Source organism: Cryptomeria japonica, chromosome 2, assembly GCF_030272615.1.
Source record: "Cryptomeria japonica chromosome 2, Sugi_1.0, whole genome shotgun sequence".
NCBI classification, from domain to species: domain Eukaryota; kingdom Viridiplantae; phylum Streptophyta; class Pinopsida; order Cupressales; family Cupressaceae; genus Cryptomeria; species Cryptomeria japonica.
In genome coordinates, this window is record NC_081406.1 from 77,172,411 (window position 1) to 77,196,565 (window position 24,155).

Consider the following 24,155-nt stretch of genomic DNA (forward strand, 5'->3'; position numbering starts at 1 on the left):
AAATACAGCTGTAGGAGTCCCAGGAGCTGTCTGATTCTCATTGGCCCACTCTGCTTCAAGATCAACCTCATCTAGAATGATAGGAGACATGTCAACTAATGCATTCTTTCTCATTCTCAGGCGGAGGTTGTAGTGAACAAAGACGAGATCATTCATCTTCTCCACAGATAATCTATTGCGCCTCTTGGAGTCTATGTGCTCAAACATATTCCAATTGCGCTCACAACCTGATGCGCTGCATGGTTGGCTCAAGATGCGAATGGCCAACTTCTGAATATTTGGTGTCTCTGGGCCAAAAAAGTTCCACCAATGATCTGAGTTTGAAATGAGAAAAATAAATAAAATCAGTCTCACTCATGAATTCATTTAACAAGTTACAATATAGTATTGAATAAAACTAAAATTAAGCCTTACAATTTATTTTTACTTGGCATCATAGTTGTCCTACCGTCTTTGGCGACAGGACGAGAGGTGGTCTCCCCTTGTGCATCTGAGAACAACTGTAGCTCTCGAAAAACGTCTATCTGAGAAGTACCAGCAGGTCCCATCTTCTCCATGATTGCATATAGCCCATTAAGGACCTCCACATCAGCCTTGAAAGAAGGGATAAAACGGAATGCCGGATTCAGATAATAGGTTGCCGCATGGATGGGCCTATGAAGCTGATGATGCCATCTCCTATCAATGATCTCCCAAATGGGACCATACTTGCTCTCATCTCCTCCATAGATGAATCTGATGGCCTCCTTCCCCCTATCCATGCCCTCATATATATATAGCCCATTGCGGGCTTATCTCCATTTGCAACTCGCAACAAAACCACCAAGGGCTTAACAAACTGCAAAATTGAAAATATTGTGTAATTTATAAAAATGAGCAAATAAGAGAATACATATAATAAGTTATAAAACATGAAGTTAAATTGTAGAATTTATAAAAAAATTACCTTCACTATCTTATCACAAGGGACCCAAAAGCCTTGCTCATCAAAAATGTAGTCTGCCATATCTTACCCTGCAGGGGTGGTAGCATAGGATGAGGAAGACCACTTCTCACCAACAATCATACGTCTCAAGGCAGACTTAGACCTAAGCATGGACTGCAATGTGAGGAAGTTTGTGGCAAATCTTGTGATTCCTGGACGAGCTAACTCCTTCTGCTCTGTGTATTGTCTCATAAGAGCCAACACCCATGAATGATTATATTACAAATTTGTAGACATTTCTTGCCCTTTCTACACATCTCTTGACCCATGGGATTTTTCCAATATCCTCCAACATGAGGTCAATGCAATGAGTAGCACATGGAGTCCAAACTATAGATGGGTGCCTCTCCATCAATAGTCTACCTGCAGCAACATAATTTGTTGCATTGTAAATTGTAATTAATGGAGGTACAAACTACAAGATAGTAATTAATTTGCAAACAAAATTAGTTTGTAATCAAAAGTTTACCCGCAGCAACATAATTTGTTGCATTGTCGGTCACCACCTGTACCACGTTCTCCTCACCCACATCTTCAATCACCTCCTCTATCCGCTCACATAGATAGGTGGCATTCTTGCAATGGGCGGAGGCATCAATGGACTTGATGAAAATGGTGCCCCCTAAAATAAAAAAATAAAGCTAGGTCAATGATCATTCAATAAACCATTAGATAAAAAATTAAAAATTAAAGACTATATGAAACTAAAATTAATCAATCACCTGCGGAAGAAACAAGAAAATTAAGGAGAGTTCTATTTCTCCTATCTATCCAACCATCAGTCATGGTGCAACCTTTGGTGCTCCATATCTGGCGTTGTTCATCTAAATCCTTCTTCACATCATCCACCATTTGAGACAAAATGGGTACCCTCAAATCACTCTCACTAGGGGCTTTGAACCCCGCCCCGCATATGGTAATGGCATCAACGATTTGTTGCCAATAAGGAGACCTGTCGCAAAGAAACTCAATGAGATAAGTTAAGTATAAAAATTCAATGAGATAAGTTAAGTATAAAAATTTAAATAATCAAAGTTATCAAACATAAAAGTTAGTAAAACATTCACGTGGCTACAAAGAATGGAATACAACTATAGCTCCAAAACCTGCCAACTGCCATTTTAGCAGCATCATGGACCTCCTTGTTCCAACCCATGCCCTCAAGTGACGATTGGGACCCAGGAGTAGTGTGAGGCACAAAGAAGGAATCCAACCTAGATTTACGAATCCTAGGTCCAATGGTAACACTCCCACTACAACTACTAGTGGTAGGAGCATGAGAAGTGGCGGTGGCACTGCCACTTATAGAAGCAGAAACAGAAACGGAAGCACCGGCAGTAGCAAACTGAGTGGAACGATATGGAGGTAAGGAAGAAGGGCCTCCAACACAACCTAACTATGTCCCTCTTCCAAAAACTGTCTTTCTCCCAATGGCTGCTCGATCCTCCTTTTGTTTCTTTTTCCTTTCAATCTCCTCAACCATTACATAACATTCACGTACGGCCTCAGGGACTACTTTTAGGCATGGTTCAGCATCATGTCCACGCACACCAACAATATGGTATTTCAGCCTATGTATACCTCCATGGAATATTGTTTTGCAAAACATACATTTTGTTTGCCCCTTTCCTTGCCCTGGAAAATCCTCATAATATTTCCAAGCAGGGTCCTTTCTAATGGGGGGTCTAGAAGCTGAAGTAGACATTTTAGGATAGTTTTGTGAAACTTGAAGTTGAGGCAAATAATAAAGTGAAGTTTGCTGCAATAAAACATTACAAATACAAAATAAAATTAATACATACATTAAAAAAAACTAAAGTAGGGTTTGTCAAACCCTACTTAAAAAAAATAAAATTTACAAACCCTACATAGTACAACACTACAACTACATACTACATGCTACATACAAACATACTGTAATGTCCCCTACTTGATCTATTTCAATATATTAAAATTGATTGATATTCTTTAATTAGTTATTATCAAGTGTTTATCTATTTTCCTCATTAGATGATTAATTTCATTATTCATAGTTCTTAATATAGATATCAAACCTTGCTACTACTTCAGTTTTAAGGGAGAACGGTTTACGTATGTTAATAAAGCACTTAGGGACCAACTACAATAGGTTCCCTCAAAGTTTACAGATCCAAGCCCTTACTTATCTTGGGTCTATACCCTCAAGGATTATGGGTCGCTGATCCCCACCCTATCTTGGGACTTAACCTATTGCTTGGATTTAGACTGCCCCTCTTTGGATCATCTCATTCCCATCTTCTTAAACACTGACAGTAACAACATTATTTAGACTATAAGTATAATATTTCTGATGTATTATGAATATATATACGAAATTACGTATGGCTGTCATATATATTGCAGTCCATATTAATATTACTATCAATTCTGCATAAGAACATTATTGGGCTTCATATATTAAGCATACTTATTAAACACATCCCATGCATACCACCAAGAGCAAGGATGTTACTGCCTGTAACTTAATAACAGTTCTGATCTGATCTGATCCATGGTGCTCTTACTAGATGCTTTGATTCCTTTTTCTTTATATCTCTCAATGTGAGGGAGAGGTCACACCTCTTCATCATGTATGCCCTTTGGCAAAAGACACGCCCTTTCACCATTAGCACTCTTTGAAAGAGTGCAACTCTTCATTATTTGTGCCCTTTGAAAGGGACACAACCTCTCATAATCAGATCTGCACTTATTATTTAAATCAGATCTGCACTTCTCATTTCCAAATTATTTTCCCTCTCAAATGAGGTTCTCTTCTCCCTTTTATATCTCATTGTTGAGGGAGTCACAACTTTTCCTTTCATGTCTTTTGATTTTTCATTAACTTAATTAATTATATTTAATTATATTATTTTATATTTTAATTTAATTTAAAATATTTTTAATTTTATTATTAAATTTATTTCAAAGTGGGGACATTACACATACAAAAGATTTTGAAAGAAAATGTAAAACTTTCAAAGTAAATGAATAGAAAATGGAATTTTTGCATACAAGAAACAAAATAATCTTCAAAAAAACAATCTTGCCTCTTACAACAAGCTTGAAATGAGCTGCAAAGTCTTCCTATCCAACTTTTGATGCACCAAATCCAAACCCAATGCAGCTCCAATGTGACAAATTGAAGAAAACTTGAGCTTCCTCCTTGCTGGTTTTTCTTCTATGCACCCTTGTTTTTCTTCCCAACTCGCTTTACTCCTCCTATTTTTGCAAGTGAATGAAATGAAGTTCACTTTTAGGGATAGGAGATAATTAACCAAAAAATACGGATTTGAAAAAGCATTTAAAATTGTTTTTTTTTTGGTCTTTTTCCAACTTAACGCCAGCCGAGTCTGAGGCTCGGGACTCGCTGAGTTTGGCGAGTTTGGGCCAAACTCGCCAACTCGGTGAGTCTACTCGCCAGATTCGGACGAGTCCGAGTCCGAGCCCCTGGGACTCGTCGGGCCCGTCTCATACTCGGACTCGCCAAGTCTGGGCGAGTCCCGTTTCACTGTTGATACAGTCCCAAGAAACCATTGGCAAACAAGAGTTCACATCTAGGAACCAAGCATCCATGGATATGGGCGTTTTGGTCTAAAAAATTGCTATAGGTGATGATGAGCCTATTTAGATGTCGGTTCATGGATGATGAGAAATATGAAATGTAAAATCTAACCATATTTCTTTTAAAAATTGAAACTAAAGTGGAAATGGGGACATTCTAAGGACAAATAGATGCTAAATTACTGGATAAATGAATTAAACAAATGGAATTTACAATGGTGTGCATAATATAAGTGAGAAACAAAAAATCTCTTTTATTGCTCTTCATGGTGTTGAAATTATTGTTCAGTTTTTACAACACAATGGTAGTTCTAGTCTCTAAGCATTTAAGTAAGCATTCTGTGACTGTCTTTACAAGTGAATTCAAGTAGAATGGCAGTTGTGTGATCATCATGAGTGACACTTTTTAACATAATTGTAACAACAAAAACTTGACCTGTAATATTAGATATAATTTGATGATAGACTATATTTTAGTGATATGGTAACATCATTTATTTACGCCTGAAGTTAATGTACCAATAATTTTAGTTAAAACTACCATGTAACTTTCTCATTCAATGATAAATACAAGCCACAATCAATGAAATGTGTGCAATTCAATTCTCTCAATTTCTGTGCATTCATTCCTCTGAGCTAGGAAGACTTAGGAAGAGTATAGTGATTAAAGTTGTTGGTGTTGGAAATAAGCCACACTCGGACTGATGATGGACTGGTCCAAGAGGGGCCAGTAGCTTAGTGGTAGAGCACTCCAGCAGCGTATGGAAGGTCCTAGGTTCGAGTCCTAGCTGGTCCATGTCTCAACATGGTATCAGAGTCAGGTCCAGGCTAGGAGCCCCAAGCACACGAGAGGTGTGGCTTAAGCGGGGGTGTTGGTGTTGGAAATAAGCCACACCCGGACCGATGATGGACTGGTCCAAGAGGGGCCAGTAGCTCAGTGGTAGAGCACTCCAGCAGCGTATGGAAGGTCCTAGGTTCGAGTCCTAGCTGGTCCATGTCTCAACAAAAGTGAGTAAGCCCTTGGAAAGGGTACTTTGATCGAATTCATTTGGAACGGGAAGATTTGAGTAGAGTTACCATGAGCATTTATTTGCATTCGATCTAATTTATTTGCTTGAGTTTGAGCTGATTGATTTAATTACAATTGCTATTTACATATGATTGATGAGCTCTTTAACATTAGTTGGTGCATATATGCATTTTTATGGCCAAATTGATGTTTGAATGCTATTGCACTTGCCAATTTTTATTTATTTTGGTTTTGATATTCACATGATATAAAGTACGCTTTTTTTAGAACAAAAGTCATTGCTAAGTTGTTTGTCATTGGTGGTGGGAACTTTTGGTAATTGCAGGGGCATCCAACAGAACAGTTCAAGATTGTAATGCCGAAAATTCCAGCATATTTCACTGTAAGTTGTTTATTTGTATCTTGAAGATATGTTTTGAGATTGCTAATATTATAATTCTGGAGTTAGGGGAAAGAAGAGTCATATTCTCCGGGCTAGTCTTGTTATTTATTCTAGTCTTCCAGACTAATCCAGTTTGAGCTTGACTGAACTTATCCAACTATACACTTAGAAGTTATAGTTGAACTTATCCAACTATACACTTAGAAGTTATAGTTGTCCGTGTTAATAAGCAATAGTATTTGAGAACTTGATTAATTATTGGATTTCGTGTCTCTATTGTGGCTACTATGTCTTGATCTTATTGTAAGAACTGACTGGGTACAAATGCATCTTTGGGTCAAATTTACAATGTGAGAGCCAAGACCACTGTGTCCAGAAATAGACTAACAACTTTTACCAAAAAAGAAACAAAAAAAAGTAAAGGCAAAACTGTTTGTCAGGGGAACCATGTGGCATTCACATCATGGAGACATGGTTTTGCTTGGATCTGGTAATTTTGCAGTGATCAAAATCAAACTGTCAGAGGTTTGGTTCAAAGAGAATTTTTCTTATTTCCATTGATAACCGACAATAGTAAAAATAAGAAAATTGTGTTACTGTCTCGAATATCAAGAAGAAATATTAAAAGTAATTATATCCCTCTTGCGTGGTCCTTGATATTTTCTTTAATGATTAGAATACATTGGGATGCATGCCAGTGTAGTAGACTCTCAAGTGGTCATGTCAATTTAGAGTCTATGCATTATTAAGAGCAGGTGTATAAATAGAGGACATGCACAGCTATAATCACATTCTAATATTGAGTATATTGTGTTCAGGGATTTCTGAGTGGAATATTGATGCAGGAGCATCTGGGTGGACAAGCAATTGACATCACTCAAAAACATTTTCAGGTCTGGTTTTCAGTTTTGGTGTGATTTGGGTTTCAGTTGGCATCTCTCCTTTAGAGATTCGTTTTCCATGTTCGACTAGCTCTGTGACATCAGTGATTTCTACGACCTTATTATGGCACTTTAAAGGCAAATTTATGAGACGATGATAGAAGCAGATATACATGGAGTTTCATGATTTCAGGATATGCATAAAATGGTTGACGAGGCTGAAATGTTTTTCAGTGTTAACAGTAATGCCTTAGAAAAATGTAGTCTTATAGAGAGCAATGATAGGAAACTTTTAAGAAAATGCAATTGGCTGGTGTAAAACCAGTCTCCTCAACCTTTGACAGCATCCTCGCAACTTGTGTGGGAGTTTTGGAGCAGGGTATGGTTATCTGTCAAAGCATAACTATCTGTCAAAGCATAATGGAACAAAGCTTCATTTTTTTTCGAACAAATGCAATTATCAGATGCTGATGACTTAAAGAAGTTGTAGCTGACTTTCCCATCATATACAATGAAGCAGAGAAATGATGCTTCAGCATACCTTATTCTTGGAAGAAAAATGCCTTATAAGTAATGCCAAAAGGAGAAAGAGCATAAGTTCGAATTACAACTGCCCTGGTGTGTGTATGCAAAATGTGGAAGCATAGACTAGTCTGTGATCTGTTTTGCCTCAAAGAAATGTGGTTTCCATTGCAGCATATGCAAGAATGGATTTGTTGAAAAGGCTTTAGAAAACAAATGCAATTGACAGGTGTCATTCCTCATGTTTTAATGCCAGGATAAGTTTACGGTTAGAGTTGAAAAACTGTTATTGCAATTGAAAGGCTTTTTGTTTTCTTTTCCTATCGATTTGGGGACCAATCAGCTGTGTTTCAAGCAAAGTTTGCATTATCAAAAATGCATGTCTTTCTTTTTGCCTTCTCTATTGATATGGAAGGCCACAGAGAAAAAAGAATGTGAAAGGCATCAATAGAAATATGAATCGATTGTAGAGTATGCAATATAAAAAGCAGGCATTGATGGTGAATATTGGGGGTGCAGAGTGTGGGTAGTGGGGAGTAGAGGAAAATGTTGAACACTACAATGGCATTTTGTTGTGGGTTGTGAGACAAGGAATAGAGCTGCATTGAGAAGATTAAGTAGCAGCATAAGTAGAAGAGAATAAACCTATGCCAAGAAAAGGAATGGGAGTGTGGAGAATAAGGTGAAGTGAGTCGAGAGTTCAGACAGAGAGCAGAGGAGGATTGAGTGGATGATACAGAGCGTAGGGAGTCTACAAAGCCTTGTGAGAAGGGGGTTGCAGAGAAGAATGAGCAGATGGAAGAGTTTAGAGTTGAGTGAGTTTATGCAGAGAGAAAGGCCATTGAAAGGCTATGTCTGTAATAACGTGTTTGCAGATGTGATGGGAATGTAGCTATGTTTCTTTGCTGCAATCTAAATGTTAATTTAGAAGCAGAGAGTCTCTGCATTTTGTTTATTGTTTTTGTATGTTGGAGTTGAAGGCAAGAGGGAGTCCCTCTTGCCTCAAATATACTCCAATATCTGTGTCTATGTATGAAGTCTTGAATGTTGTGGATATTTTATTTATGTTGATCATGGAATAATGGCCCTATGCAACCACACACTCTACAAAGCCTTGGCAGCAATAGATTAGATTTTTGGTTGTGACAAGAATTGAGTTTAACAAGCTTTGGGGCATTCTAGATGACACAAATCTTTCAGTCCCTACTACTTTGTCTGCTAGGGCATCCCTTCAGCAGAGCCAACATGCGCCACATACTTCTCCTCATGCTTCACAGACGAGAGGAATGATGCTTGGATCTCCATCCACTTCCACTTCTAATGCCATGCCTACTAGGGGGACAGGGAAACACAAGTTGCAGACATCGTAGAGTAACCCCATAGCTGATATGTTTAATGTGCAGCTGAGAGATGAGATAGATGAATCCATTGGCAAGTTCTTTGCCAATGGCATCCTGTTTCATGTTACACGCTCTCCTTATTATATGGAGATTATGGCTATGGTGGTGAAGGGAGGAACATCACATGTGCCACCAGGTGAGACGAAAATGAGGACCTTGATCTTGGATAAGTGCTATTCCAAGATCAATATTTTAATGGAGAAGATGAAGGCATGTTGGGTGGCATCTGGGTGCAACATAGTTATGGATGGGTGGACAGGCATTAGCCATCGTCCACTCATCAACATCATGGTCACATGTGCAGAGGGCCCATAGTTCCTTAGAAGAGTTGATTGTACAGGGCATCACAAAGATGCTGATTTTTAGTTTCAGGTCCTTAGGGAGGCCGTTGAGGAGGTTGGGCCACAAAATGTGGTCCAAGTAGTGACAGATGCAACCCATGTGTGTAGAGAAGCAGGGAGACTCATTGAGGCAGCCTATAGACATATTTGGTGGACCCCATGTTGTGTGAATGCCATGAGCAATGCACTCAAGGACATGGGGAAGATTGACTGAATTAGAGGAGTGCTCACGATGTGAGAGATGTGTAGATGTTTGTCTGCAATCACCACACTTCACATGCACTCTTCGGGACCTTCGCGAAGGAGTTCTTGAAACCAGTTGAGACCAGATATGCATCCTATTTCATTCTCTTGGAGAGAATGATTGAGTTGCAAGAGGCATTGCAACTCATGGTTATGAGTGGAATAGGTGGGCGAGGCCAAGACAAGGCAGGGGAGAAGGAGACAGTGAACAGTGATGTGTTTTGGATTGATGCGAAATACATTGTCTCCATCATTTATCCAGTATTCCAGGTCATTAGATGTGGGGATGGGGACACACCTAACCTTAGAGAGTTGTATGAGTGCATTGACTCTATGCTTGACCAGATGAGGGCTGTTGTGCGAGTGAAGGACCCCTCTCAAGCATTCTACAATGACCACATCTGGCCAATCATTCAGCTCAAATGGGACAAGTTGAACACTTCTTTGCATATGGCTGCCTTTGCCTTGAATCCTAAGTGGTACAAGGCTAGATTGAGTAGAGTGACACCGATTTAGGATGATGAGGTGAAGGCGGGTTTCTTTAGGTGCATAGAGAAGATGTATGATTCTAGAGATGTTGGCATAATTCGCACTGAGTGGGAAAGATTTGCCATTCTTAGAGGCTATTCAGATGCGGCAAAGATGGATATAGAAACTATGGCACATGAGGACCCACTTTTGTGGTGGAATTGTCACGGTTTGAAATGTTTGACCACCACTCTAGCTATTCGTTTTCTATCCTAGGTTTCCAATTCTTCAATTGCTGAGAGGAACTGGTCTACATATAGCTTCATCCACTCTCTTAAGAGGAACAAACTTACCTCTAAGAGAGTTGAGAAGCTTGTGGCTGTACACAGTGTTTTGCGTCTCATGGACCGCAAGACATTTGTGTACAAGGAGAGTCCAGTGGCACGATGGGATGTAGAGCTAGAGGAGCCTTCGGAGATTGATGAGGATGATCCTACTACTTCATATGTAGGGCTGGTTGGTATAAGCTTGAGGGATTTTGACCTTGTGGAGTCCAACAGTTCCAATGATGAGGAGTTTGCAGATGATTAGAGGCCTCCCTTCACTACATTTTGGCATTTTGTTTTTTATAATGCTATTGCTATTAGTATCCGTATTTGCTATTCATTGTAATGATGAATCATGTAATCATTTTTATAGACTTTGTGATATCTCATATGACATTAGATATTCATATTTTCGATATAATAGAAATCTCCAATTTGACAATTTCATTTGTCAAATTTTATTAGCAATTAGCATTCAAGAAATCTTCGTATTTAGATTTAGTATTTCAAATTTTGCTATGTTATAATTTTACTAATTTCCTATAGTTTTATTTGAAATGTAATTCTTATACTATTATACATTTTTTCAAAACTAGTTTTTCAAGCACTATAAGTATATGTATAACTATATCAGCAACACCACCCCGCCGCCGTCCCCCCGCCATCCCCTCGCTGTCCCCAAACTTAGGCCCTTTGTCCCCCCTTCCTGAAAACCCATTGTCGCATCCCCGCGTCCCCCTGTCCCCAACGCCCATGGAACACTGGCTTTTTCCTTGGAGCTAAGAACCAGTTGAGTAGACTCGAACCCAAGACCTCCCATGTAGGAGGCTCTCAGCTAACCGCTGCGTTGTGGGGCCATCCCCCAAAGATTTGAAAATATTGCTAGGGGAGCAAATCTCCAAAAAAGTAGACACTGTCATGATCTCATAGAGGCACACTATAGATTGTTTAGTCACAAAGTTATAGGATGATAATTGAGATGATAGATATAAGAAAAATAGGAGCCTAGAAGGGAAAGGCAAAGATGTGAAACAGGCCATGCTGTTTCCACAGTCATATAAGTGATCAAGAGAGCTTCTGGTAATAGTTGTGCAAATCGTTTTGAATTACATTTCAGGTTGCACTCCATGATCCATCTCGATGATGAGGAAAAAACCTCAGTCTTGACCAAGCTCAAGAGTTATACAAACAATAAGAGAATGAGTTGAGGACCAAATCAAGGGTATAGATTATATGGAAAACCTCTGGTCATCAAATAATTATGAATTTGCTAAATCCAATGTACAATGCTTTTAATTTAAGTTAATAAATATTCTGGTAAAAATTAATAAATGCATCCAGAATGCTGGATAGATATTACATTCAGCACAGACTTGGCATTTTTAGAAAAATACTATAAAATATTTTACAAAAAGCATGATTTTATAGCAAAATTGGCCTAGACATGGCCAGATTGAGCTAAACAGGCCTTTTTTAGGCCTGCTCAATCTGGGACTTGTGGGTTTCATTGGGTAACTGGCAAGTCTTGTAAAAATGTTAATAGTCTGAGAAAAGTTTGACAGAAGCATGATTTATATGGCAATCTAGGAAGTTTTTCCTGTCCTTGTCTATTATGTAGATGCTTGAAAACTCTGTAACCGGTAACATTTACGACTGAAGTTAATGTTTCATAGCATTAGGTGCAGATTGGTGTTGAGTACCTTAAGTAAAGTCCAGTATTTGACAGATACATCTGCATGTGTTTGGGATACGTCCCTTGCATTTCTTATTCTTTGGGACAGAGGGAAGTAGGACATGTCCCTGGGAGTCCTCAAGGCAAGAAAGAAACAAAAAAAATCATTTTCTTTCTTCCTGATAGTTATATTTTGGCAGTTTTTGTGTACACTACTTAAGTTTGGATCTTTGTTTCTTGCTATAATTTTCATTTCCTCTCGGCTAGTTTTATGCTGCAAAATTGTGTCAGTTGTTTGCTATTGTAAAGTTGAAATCAGCTTTGTTGCTGAATTGTGGTTTACTTTTATTTGAGAGATTAAATCAATGTGCATAGATTGTTAATAAAATATAGATATATAAATATTTCTGGCAGCAAAAGTGTTGGGTGATTATGCATTGTGTTTTCTTAATTTGTTTAATTTGTTTTGGTTTTTAGTACCTTATGACTTCATGATTTATCAAAGTCCAAAAAACTGTAAACATTTATGTATGTAAAAGGATTTTGGCCTTCCTTGAATTTGTGTTGTTTCTGTATGCTCCCCCATACCTTTCCATTTTTGCATCCTTGTGTCCCTGAAGCTATCTGAGATATTGTGTAACTCTTACAACATTATAGGGTTAGAAATTCAAATGAATAGTTACTGCCAAAAATAAATTTAAATTTTCAATAAATACATATTAAGATTTAAGAACATGAAGTTGAATGAGGTGTTAAAACAACAATTTAAAATACCTCACATCATTGTTAATGCTAAAGATTTCTGTAATATTGCTACAAACTTATGTACCTCTGGATCATAGGGAAGAGCTATCTTGAATTAAACTTGTGATGTAGAACAATTCATTTATTTCTAAAATATTTAGTTTAAAGCTCTATATGTTTTTTCTAAGCCTGGATGTGTTTATGTGCTTGCAATAACTGGGATTTTTTTCAAGGTGGTTGTTAGTTGTTTTAACCCTTAAGTGATTTCATTGTGATTACAGGGCACTGGTGATCTAATGACAGCACTTCTACTAGGTTGGAGCAATGTAAGTAGACAGATTTGGTTTTATTTTTTCCTGATGGAGAACATATTGATTTTTTATACAGAATAAACAGATAGAGTAGAACACAAAGTTGGGACCTTGATAGAGCTTTCCTGGCCCCCTTACCTTTGTGAGGAGGGAAACATATCTGACTAGGCAGTTTTATATTTCCCCTTGTAATTTTATGGAGTCCACCAATCAGAGGCTGGCATCAGCAGGCTGCTGTATTAAAGTGAGCTTGCTTAACCTTTTGTTTATTTGCACTGCAACAGAAATATCCTCAAGAACTTTGGAAAGCAGCTGAGTTGGCAGTAGCAACTGTGCAGGTACTGTTTATTTTTGAGATCTCATTTTATTTAATGCTGATGTTCTTTGGTTGGTATAATATTGACGTTTCTCCAAGTTTTGGGGTTTGGGGAGATGTGGGGGTACAATATTGGGGTCTATTAAAGTAATTATGTAATGTTTATACAATGGTGATTTGGTTAGTTAGTTTAAAATATTTCCCTTTCATAGTTTGTTCTTATTTAGAATGTTTCCTTTCGGTCTTTCCTTTCTATTTGCTTGTAATTGTTTATTTATGGAGCCTTCATCAACTTTGTTAATACAACATTGAATTATCATTTCATGGTATGAAAGCAGGTTAGGTTTTTTGATGAATTTTTTTTATTTTCTTAAAAAAAATTCGTGGGTATTTACCTAAAATTTATTTCCCGAAATTTTTTATGATTTTTTTTGAAAAATCATGGTGTTGTTACCTGAAGTATTTTCAGATGTTTTTGGATGATTTAAAAAAAATAAAATCGTGGTTTTTTCAGATTGAGGGTTTCTCAAGGTTTTTTTGGCGAATTTTTTCAGTAAAATTCGTAGAGATGAAGGGCTTTCTGATTTTTCTCCACAAAAAATCATGGAGGGTATTGCACAGTTTTCTCTTCAAATATTGTGGTTTCTCTGTTTATTTTTTGCACGATTTTGTCACACAAAAATCGTGGGTTCTTTATTTGTTGGAGGGTTTTCTGATTATTTCCAAAAAAAATCATGAAGGATGTTGCTGCTTTGTGGGTTTTATAATTTTTTTCACAAAAAAATCATGGCAGGGTTTTGTATGATTTTTTCCATAAAAATTAGGGAGGATTTTTGCATGATTTTTTCCCTTAAAATAATGGTCATGGGGCTTTACCATTTTTCCACAAAAATGAAGGTGTTTGATTTTAGTATCACATCAAGGGTTTGCTGATTTTTCCACAAAATTGTGGTTTCAACCATGGAAGCAACAATTGGGAAAAAATCGCGATTATACCCGATTAATCAGGAAACGCTGATGTTGCCGATGTTTTCCCCTGATTTTTTTGAAGAAATCGTGGATTTTTGGTCAACGAGTTTCAATGATTTTATCTGCGTTTAATCGCGATTAAACCTCTACAATTAATTGGCTATTAAAATCGCGGAAAAAAAAACCCCCAAATTTGTGCTAATACCCAAAAGAAACTGCGAACCGTGAAAAAACACACGCAAACTATGAAGAAAAACCCTGTGAACTGCCTATTACCTGCTCGAGAAACAAATAAAAATCACGTGAAGGAAGGCGCAACAAGGTGAAACTGTGAAGGAAGGTGTTCGGTGAATTTGGCAAGACCTCTAGATCTCTGCAAATGCCTGGTATGTACGGATTACATATATTAGCCTTGTTTATACTTTATAGTAAGTATTACTTTATTACTGCGATTACATATTAGCCTTGTTTATAGTAATATAGTTAAGTATTACTGTATTACTAATACAATAATACTAATCTGTATTACTGTATTACTATTCAACACGTGTCTACTAGTTCTCCAAACTAGGCACACTGACTTCAAAGACTAACTGTATAAAAATTTAAAGATTGTTTTGAATTAAACTAATTTTTAAACATATTGTATAACAATCTACATGTATAAAAATCTATATTTATAAAAATCTACATAACTGATGCTTTTACAATATAGATACTTTTATACATAATTAAAAATTGTAGATGCTTTTATAATTTTTATACATATGAATCCATAACTAACTTAGATTTAAAAATGTCTACATGTATTAGATTTAATTACAATTTTTAATTACAACTTTTATACAGTCTAATAAAAATTATGTATAGATTTAATCACAAGAATCTTGTATGTACGCTTGTAATTAAATCTAATAAAAATTAAAAAAGTAAATCTAATAAAAATTATTTTTATATATAAATGTTTGTTTATATAATTTTTATACAATCTAATAAAAAATATTTTTATTTATAGATGCTTGTATAGATGCTTGTTATAAAAGTAAATCTAATCGACATTTTGACATCTATCACCATCTAGATATTATTTATGTTTGGTATGTTTTTTGCAATGTAATCGGTGATATGAATATTAACAACAAAAATCTATTTTCTACAATTCATTTGTTGAAGTGTCTATTTTATTTGCTTACAATAGCTCTATGCTATGGAAATGCCCTAAAATATTAAAAAAAAGTGGTTTTTGATTGTTTTTTTGCAATTTTTTTTACATTTTTTTGTAAATCCGATTTTTTCCCAATTTTTTCTCGATTTTTTCCCCATTTTAAAATTTTTTTTTAACTTTTGTCTTGCCGATTAATTCCCCAAACAATTAATGCTTCTTTGGTTTCAACTTTTGTCAACAAAATTGAAGTTTTTGAGAAACTTACCTTGGTGTCTTTGAATAGAGGGAGGGATGGCTGTTGGCATTGAGTTGTCATTGATGTCAACCGGTATTGTAGGCAAACTACTGTTAGAGGTATGTCATCCGGGATGAAGAAGATTGAACCGGTATGGTAAAAGACAAGTAGTTGTTGAAACTATCAGTGACTTCATCGGTATGAGGTGAGATGCATGTGTGGGTGAGCATGTTAAGTGATAACCGGTAGAGCTTATACCGGTCTGAAGTTTGGCTGCCTGTTTATGATGAAGAGGCAGAATGTTAAAGTAATCACAAACCATTGGAGGTGAAGATGTGTTATCGGTGTCGTGTGCACTGTCGGTTAGTAGAAGAAGAAGGTCTTACCGGTAAATAGATGTACCGGTATGAGTTTGCTGAATGATCAGTATGAACCGATTGTGTGTCAGTGAGCTAAGTGATTGACCGTTGTGATGCCATGTGGAGCTGAGGTGGCAAACACATAGAGATCGGTGAAGCCTCTATCAACATGGTTGTTGAAACAGTTAGTCAACATTAATGAAACAGCCAAAAATCATGGAATTGTAATTGACTGATGCGGCTCGAGGAAGAAAGAATGGCAGAGGAAGATTAGGGAGTAGTTGGTGCTTGGATCAATGCAAAGGAGATCCGATTCAAGATGACCTCGAAAAGGAAACAACTGAGCATTTTATGAGTTGACAGATTTCAAGGTAGGAAATCTTGTACTTGATTTCTATCTTTAGCAAGTATGCATTGGATAATGGAAAACGTGTACAGATGCATCCCTGGAATACAGGTGATCGATCCAAGATAGACTGGATTGGATCTCATGCAGATTGTGTCGGGTAAAGAAAACCCTAACTGCTCCAAGTTTGAATGGTTTCTTGGCGGGAAAACTCAAGTTTAAATTTGATGACTTGAGACTGTGATTGTTGCTGCTGCAGTAAGAAGACAAGTGTGATATTGTTGTCTGAGAGCCGAAGAGAAAAGCACTTAAAGTGTTTATGAGCAAAGTATTGATTCACAGGAGAAGTAGAGCAAACCGGTATAAGGAACAACGGGTGAAGAGTGCTTTGAATATAGAGGTGATAAACCGGCAGAAGCTGTGTTTGATTAAGAGTGATTGAGTGTGAGTTAAGAGGAGGAAGACATTGTGAGAGAGGATTGAGAAAGGTGATCAACAAAATCAAGTTGCAGAGTGAGTGGAGAGAATACAGACCGGTAAGGGTGAAACCGACGGAGGAGAATATTGGAAGGTTGCAAAACTTCATTTGCAACAGTGATTCCATTTGTATATCTGAGTTTTATATTGCTTTCACTAAGTTGTAGCTTAGTGCAGGGGTTGTAACTCCTTTAGGTAGTAGCCTATAAATCATGCAGGGGTTGGTGCTCATAAATCAGGGGTTGGTGCTCCTTGGGTTGGTGCCCTAAATTTTGTAATCAGAGTTTCATTGTGAGGATGGATCGGAGCAGAAGATCTCCAGCAGCTATTCTCATCGAGGTTTTTCCCACATTGGGTTTTCCTCGTATATATCTGGTGTTGTGTGTTGCATCTTTGTATATGCGGTATATTACTGGTTTAGCAAATCCTTTCACACACCTTGGTTGCACTATTTGAGATACCGGTTAACACTCAATTTGTTTTATATATTACCGGTATCTTCTTGTTGAAGGAAAAAAGATTAAATCACTGATTCACCCCCTCTCAGTGATCCATTGTGTCCAACAATGGCTTTGTTACCCAATATCAAGTTGCAAGGATTGTGGTAGAAGTATTGCAGTATTCTTGGTTATATCTAGAAGTTATGCAGAAAGCGGTTGGTTGGGCTGCAGTTCAACCATGGAGGGTCTCAATAGCAGGCTCATGTCGCAAAGCGTTTTGAAGAGAAGGGGGCAGGCTTCTATTGTTTTGTGGCCAAATGACCTTCAAATAATGTCAAGTTTTCTATAGGGTAGTTAGTAGAATGACCATTAAGGGAGGGTATTAAAATAATTATGTAATGTTTCTATAATGGTCATTTGGTTAGTTTAAGATATTTCCTTTTCATAGTTTGCTTTTATTTAGAATGCTTTTTTTGGTCTTTCGTTTCTGTTTGCTTATAATTGCTATTTAAAGAGCCTTCGTCTTCTTTGTTAATACAACATCGAATTATCATTTTAGGGTCATCAATTTTTTGCCCTAGATTTTGGGGACAGTGAGAGGATGGCAATATACAGATATTAAAAATTAAAAATAAAATAAAAACAAAAAAGTAACTTAATCAAATGCGCAATTACACCAAGCACCCACATGTTAGATGCTTAAAATACCAATTATAACAATTATCAGTATCATATAGAATATTAATTAAATCCCAACATTGGAGGCACACTATATACCATAGTTGAACTACTCGCGACTCGGCTCGACTCGCCAAGCCCCTGGGAAAAAAACTCGGCGAAAACTCGAGAAAAACTCGGAAAAACTCGGCGAAAAACTCGGCAACTTAAAAACACACTTAAACTTAGTAAAAAATGCATTTTTTTGCAAAATTTAATGAGAAGATGCATCCAATGAATCAATAAATGATAACACAAAAGAAACAAGCCAATTCTAGATATATTTAAATGCAAAGTGTCTACAAAATCACATCCTCATGAGGAATGTTGATGGCTGGAAGCCTGAAAGCAAAATAGTAAATTACTAAATAGTTTTTGTAAAAACAAAAGTAAATACATCATTACAAATTACAATTACAACTTCCTCTTCCCAGCTCTAGCAAAAACTTGGGGAGAGGTAGAACTAGAGGGTCTAGACTGTCTAGTCGTACAAGTCTGCTGTGGGACTGGGCGTGACTGTGCCTCCTTGCTCGGTATGGTTGATTGAGACTCATCCTCCATCCTGGATGAAGCTATGTCTCCACCTGCCTCTGGCATTGGCAATGAATCCTCATCCTCATCCTCCTCAATGTCATCCAGCTTGAAACCAAATCCACCCCCCTCCTCCATAGCCTGCCTCTCCAAATCAGTGATGTCAGTGTCGGAAAACAATGGAGGCTGCTCCTATGATGTCCAATCACTGTAAGGATCTATATCATCCAAGTCAATTGGACCACCTTCTAGTTCTTCTACCTTCTTTACGCGCAATCGAAGATTATATTGCACGTAGACAAGGTCATTGAGCCGTTTCTGTGCTAACTTGCTCCTCTTCTTCGTGTGGATTGCTTCAAACAAGCTCCAATTGCGCTCACAATTGGATGAACTGCAAGGTTGACATAAGACTCTGAGGGCAAATTTTTTGAGATGTGGGGTGTTTCCACCCCAATTTTGCCATCAAGCATCTGCAAAATAAATAAAATGGAAAAGTTAGAAAGCAAAGAGAAAAGAGAAAACATAAATTATCAATTTTTTTAGTCTTTAGATCCCAAAATCCAAATGACAAATGTTATACCTGGGGTTTGAGTGGTTCTTCCTCTACTACCCAGCTCTGAAGAGAATAGCTTACCCCTTCCTCCCTCATAATTTTGGAGCTCACTCACAATGAGGTCTCTCTTCTCAACATCAGGTACCATCCTCTCAATGCATGTACTGAGGCCCTCCATGACTTCTCCATTCGAATCTGAGTAAGAACCCTTGAACCTAAAACGAGGATTGAGGAAGTACCCTGCTGCATGAATGGGTTGGTGGAGCTGATTGTTCCACCTCCTATCAACAATTTCCCAAATGGGATCAAATTTGAGCCTATCCCCCTTGTAGTAATTTTTGATAGACTCCTTGGCCCTATCCATGGCGTCATAAAGATGTCCCTTTTGGGTTTTATCCCCATCCACCAAGCGAAGAACTCGAACCAAGGGCTCTGACACCTACAATTGAAAAATACAAATTACAAAAAGATCAAAATTTAAATAATGGAGTTACAAATTAGTAATGAGAGACTTGAATCAAGAATAACTAAAATTTAAAAATTAAAGTTTTGAAGTAAGTTAGTAACAACCTTCACAATCTCTGCAACCCTTTGTGCAAATTGGCTGTCGAAGACTATGCATGCGACAACCTCTCCTTCAGGCTTCTTTGAATAAGGTGAGTTAAGCCATTCTCCACTCACAAACATTTGTTTCAAAGAAGTCAATGCAGCAAGAATGCTTTGCAACGTCAAGAAAATCGTTGCAAACCTTGTGACACCAACTCTCACCAAATCTTTCCCTTGGGTGTGTTGTCTCATCAAATTTAGGACCCAAGGGTGATTGTAAATATATTTGGTTATCCTCCTTGCATCTTCCACAACTGGAGTCACCCACTCAAGTTTTCCTATGTCCTCCAAAAGAAGGTCAAGGACATGTGCTGCACAAGGTGTCCAAAAAAGAGGGGTGCCTCTCTTGGAGGATTCTTCCTGCAAAAGAAGAATTTATTCTTAAGAAATATGCAACCAAGTAAAACAAAGCCCACAACAAATGAAAATATTGCTAATGCCTAAAGGTGATAATTCAAAAGGATTCTACTTGCTGACACATATGCTGCTGCATTGTCTGTGATGATTTGCTGCACATTCTCTACCCCCACCTCCATGATGACATGCTCCAACATTTCAGCCAATGTTTCTGCATTTTTCACCTTGCTGGAGGCATCAATAGATTTCAAGAACACTACATTGTCCTTGCAAGCGACCAAAAAATTGATGATGGTGCTGTTCTTGCCATCTGTCCACCCATCAGAAAGAATGGTGTAGCCATAATTTGCCCATTCAATTTTTTGATCCTCCATCACTTCTCTTGCCCTAGCAACTGCATTTGTGAGCAACCTGTAAGTGCAAAGTGAAATTAGGTCTTAGTACACAATTTTGATTTAATAAACAAGAAATCTAAAAAATAATTAAAAATGAAATCAAGTGGACTATGTAGTAATTTACTAACCTCCCACTCAAATCCCTGTGAGAAGGGGCCTTGTACCCCTTTCCTGAAACTATCATAGCAGTCACCAAATTCAGCCAATAAGCATTCTCCGCCACATTGAATGCAATGTTGTTGAAGTACCAAAAATCAGCAACTACAATGTCAGTTTTCTCATGTACCTCCTTATTCCATCCAGTGGCCTCTAATGATGGTTGTGCTCCAGGTGTGTTCCTGGGCACAAAATAATCACCTATCGACCCTGATCGTTGTGATTGAAGTGGAACAGTGCCAGGTACTCTACTAGAGGAAGCAGAAGCAATGGGCGAGGTGATGGTGGGTTTGCGGATACGTGGGCCACGCCAAGAGCCCACTATGCCCTCAAGTGCTTCTTCTTCCTCTTCAAGGTCAATAGAAACACCTTGAGATTTAGCTATGGTTGATCTCATGGCTAGCTTTGCCCTCTCCCTTTGCAATTTCTTCTCTTCCTCAGCTGCAAGTAGGGCATTCATTTGTCTTTTTATTTCTTCACTGGTCCCAGGGCATGCTCTAGCATCATGCCTATCTATTTTTGCAAGGTGGTATTTGAGGCGGTTGATGCCTCCATGAAGTATTCTCTCACACTTTATGCATATAATTGACCCAGGATCGGGTCCCTCATAGGCATACCTCCATGCCCCATCTCTAGCACCTCTAGGACGGGTGCCTATATATCCAGATGGGCATGGATCTAGTGGCCATTGCTCGCTTGCCATGATTAATGCTTACTTAACCTACACATACAAAGTAAAAAAAAAAAAAATTAACATTTTAGTTAAACAATTTAGCACTAAGCAAACTATCTTACATTAGTTTAAATAAATTTAGGCATCATTCGAATTTATTTTTAAAAAAAGTAGGGTTTGAATTTTTTTTTGAAAACTAGATTCTTCAAAAAAATTGTGAAAATTCAACAAAACTTGTGTTAAATCTCATGTAAATAACTTAGAAATGATTTAGACTACCTAGGAATCATTTGTAATCAATCTAAATGCAACAAAAAATAAACAAATTGTTTTAAAAAAGCATAGAAAAAAATAAAAAAACTTACTTGGAATCTGATTTTCCCTTCAAATCCACTTGGAATCACTCAATAATCACTCCAAATCACCTTGCAAGCCCTTCTAAGTGAGTTTCCCCCTTCTCAGCCCAAAACTGTTAATGCATGGTAGCTTATGCAAGATAAGATCTTCCTAACCTTCCTTGTTCTGTTATTTATCTACATGCTTCATGTCTGATTTATATTGCATATGATTATCGGATTGTACAAACATTGCTTATCATTATGCTATCGGGCTAACAACCCGATAGCATATTAATGTCAATTGTTAATTGGCATTAATATGCTATCGGGGTATTAACCCGATAGCATATTAAATGCTATAAGTTATCGGGTTAAATTCGCCGATACATACTTGCTATCGGGTGCATAAACATTGGCACCGATTCACATCTGTTATCGGGCTTAATTATATCGGGCATATTTGTTATCGGGTTTAATGAATACACCGCTTCATTTGGCATTAACATTGGTTAACAAATGCACCGGTTGGATTATATACATCGTGCACTTTGGATCATCGGTGTTTATATGAACCGATTCATTATATTATGATATTACAATATGCTATCGGGGGTTTTTGAACCAATAATCAGCATTGTGTTAATGGTATAATTGTAAAGGCACCGATCAATGGGTACATTGATTGGTCATGCCTAAAAGGCATGACCGGTCAATACACCAATTGACCGGTTGCCTAAATGATATATATGCCAATTGAATTCATTTGGAAAATACATAGAAAATATTAAATGATCTCTCTCCTTCAGACCTGCAGATAAAAATCAGAATTATTAGACATCGACATAATTCCTCATATCCATATATAGCATTCATAGTTCATAACTTGTTCTTTAATTGAAATTGAAATAACTTTACAAAAACCATATTGAAAAACAAAAAATGAATGCATTTTTTGCCGTTTTTGGCTGATAAGGGATCGCGGGCGAGTTTTTGGTTAAAACTCGCCGAGTTTTTGGCAAAAACTCGCCAAAAACTTGGCGAGTTTTCCTGGCGAGTAGAAGTCATTACTACTCGCCAGGTCCAAAAACTCGGCGAGTTTTTGTCACTTGCCGAGTTTTCGGCAAGTGTGTCATCTATGCTATATACAATCAAACACACAAATAGCTAGACTGAAAAAGAAAAATATATAGTACACATGGAAGATCAATATCTTCTAAATTAAGCTAGACCTCCATGTTATTGTACCCATATGAATTTTTTTTTGTATATAGTCATCTTTTAAGCAAAAAATCATGTTGTTTCTCATTTGTAATTCAATCTTGAGTCTTTGTTCTCAATGGTTGTCAGAAGTTGCCATTTTTTAGTTAACACCTTTGCAAGGCCAACAAAGAAAGTTATTGAAAATATCAGGCAGGGTGAATACAAAAATTTGGATAACGGAGGAATAGCTAAGGCGTTCTAAGGTAGAGGAAAGGTCATTAGGATTTCTGGGACATGTCTTGACAAATAAAAGGTACTTTTATAACGATTAAAATTAGGGAAAGGGTGCACAAGTGGTCCATTCATAAAGAGATAGAATAGTTGTACTTGGAGGTCATAAACATTCAAACTGACATCTAGGTGCTTCAGCATGCACCCAAGGAGGGAAAATGTTATGTTTTAACTCAAAAACCAGTTAGGTGGAAAAAGTGCTTGGACTTTTCAATGCCAAGGACAAATTAGATCATTTAAGTGTCCCAAAAAGCACTCTACATTAAAATAGATCAAAGATTGACAATACCTTGAGCATGCATCTAGCCACTTGAAGTGTTAAAATTTGACCTGCAAAAAATAAAAAAAATGCATCATACTCTCTAGGGGCACCTAAATTTGCCTAGTGTCAAAATGTGAGAGTAAAAACATAAAATAGTGCTCCCAAGTGTTTAAGCATTCTTAAGAGGTTGGCTGACAAAAGTGAAAGAAAACGCTTTAGTAAAGATTCCTCTTGGAGGCTCAAAAGTGCACCTAGATATAGAAAGACACTTAAGTTACAAAGTGAATGCCAAATTATAACAAAAAGTGGAAGTCTCAAAAGCTCGCTTAGAGAGAAAGTCACTAAGTGACAAATTGAATGTCCAGTTATAACAAAAATTGTAAGGTCTCAAAAGTGCACCATCTACATGAAGAAGTCCAAATTTCACCTTCAAAACACAAAAGGATGCAATCAGAGCATGTTTACTAAGATCTTGTTGGATCTTTATCAATAGATTCTTCAAGTTCCATTGCAATTGTGCAAGGATCAAAATTTGTTTCCATTTTTCAAACCATCTAGTGTAGTCGCTGTGATAGGCCTCATCATTTTCTTCATTCTTCCTCCAAAGCACTTTAAGATGTATGATTTGATGTGTAAAAGGACTTTGCCATGGACAAGGTTTAGAACGCTGAGGTTGGATTTCACAAGGAAGTAGACTAAAGTTACTAAGATTGCTTGGTGAGTCATCAATGGACATTAGGGTTTCATAGCTTATTCAATGTATCTTCATGATTAGAATGAGGAAGCATTGCATGTAGTTGACATTAGATTGGGTATTTTTAGCTTGTGCTATTTATAGTTTGTGTTCTCTTTAGTTGTTACTATTTTTGGAGAACTATTTCAAGA

At 37.3% G+C, this 24,155-nt stretch overlaps 1 protein-coding gene across 4 annotated transcripts in view; it reads left to right on the forward strand.

The window, feature by feature from the left end:
- Nucleotides 1–24,155, forward strand: part of LOC131070748 (pyridoxal kinase) — a 138,510-nt gene that overhangs the window by 107,082 nt on the left and 7,273 nt on the right. For 2 of the 4 annotated variants that reach the window (XM_058006371.2, XM_058006374.2), the window contains exons 10-13: nucleotides 5,920–5,976; nucleotides 6,795–6,869; nucleotides 12,855–12,899; nucleotides 13,169–13,222. In XM_058006371.2, the coding sequence (XP_057862354.2) occupies nucleotides 5,920–5,976; nucleotides 6,795–6,869; nucleotides 12,855–12,899; nucleotides 13,169–13,222 (231 nt within the window). The remainder of the gene's footprint in view (nucleotides 1–5,919; nucleotides 5,977–6,794; nucleotides 6,870–12,854; nucleotides 12,900–13,168; nucleotides 13,223–24,155) is intronic. The other 2 variants (XM_058006372.2, XM_058006373.2) reach the window with 2 other exon arrangements.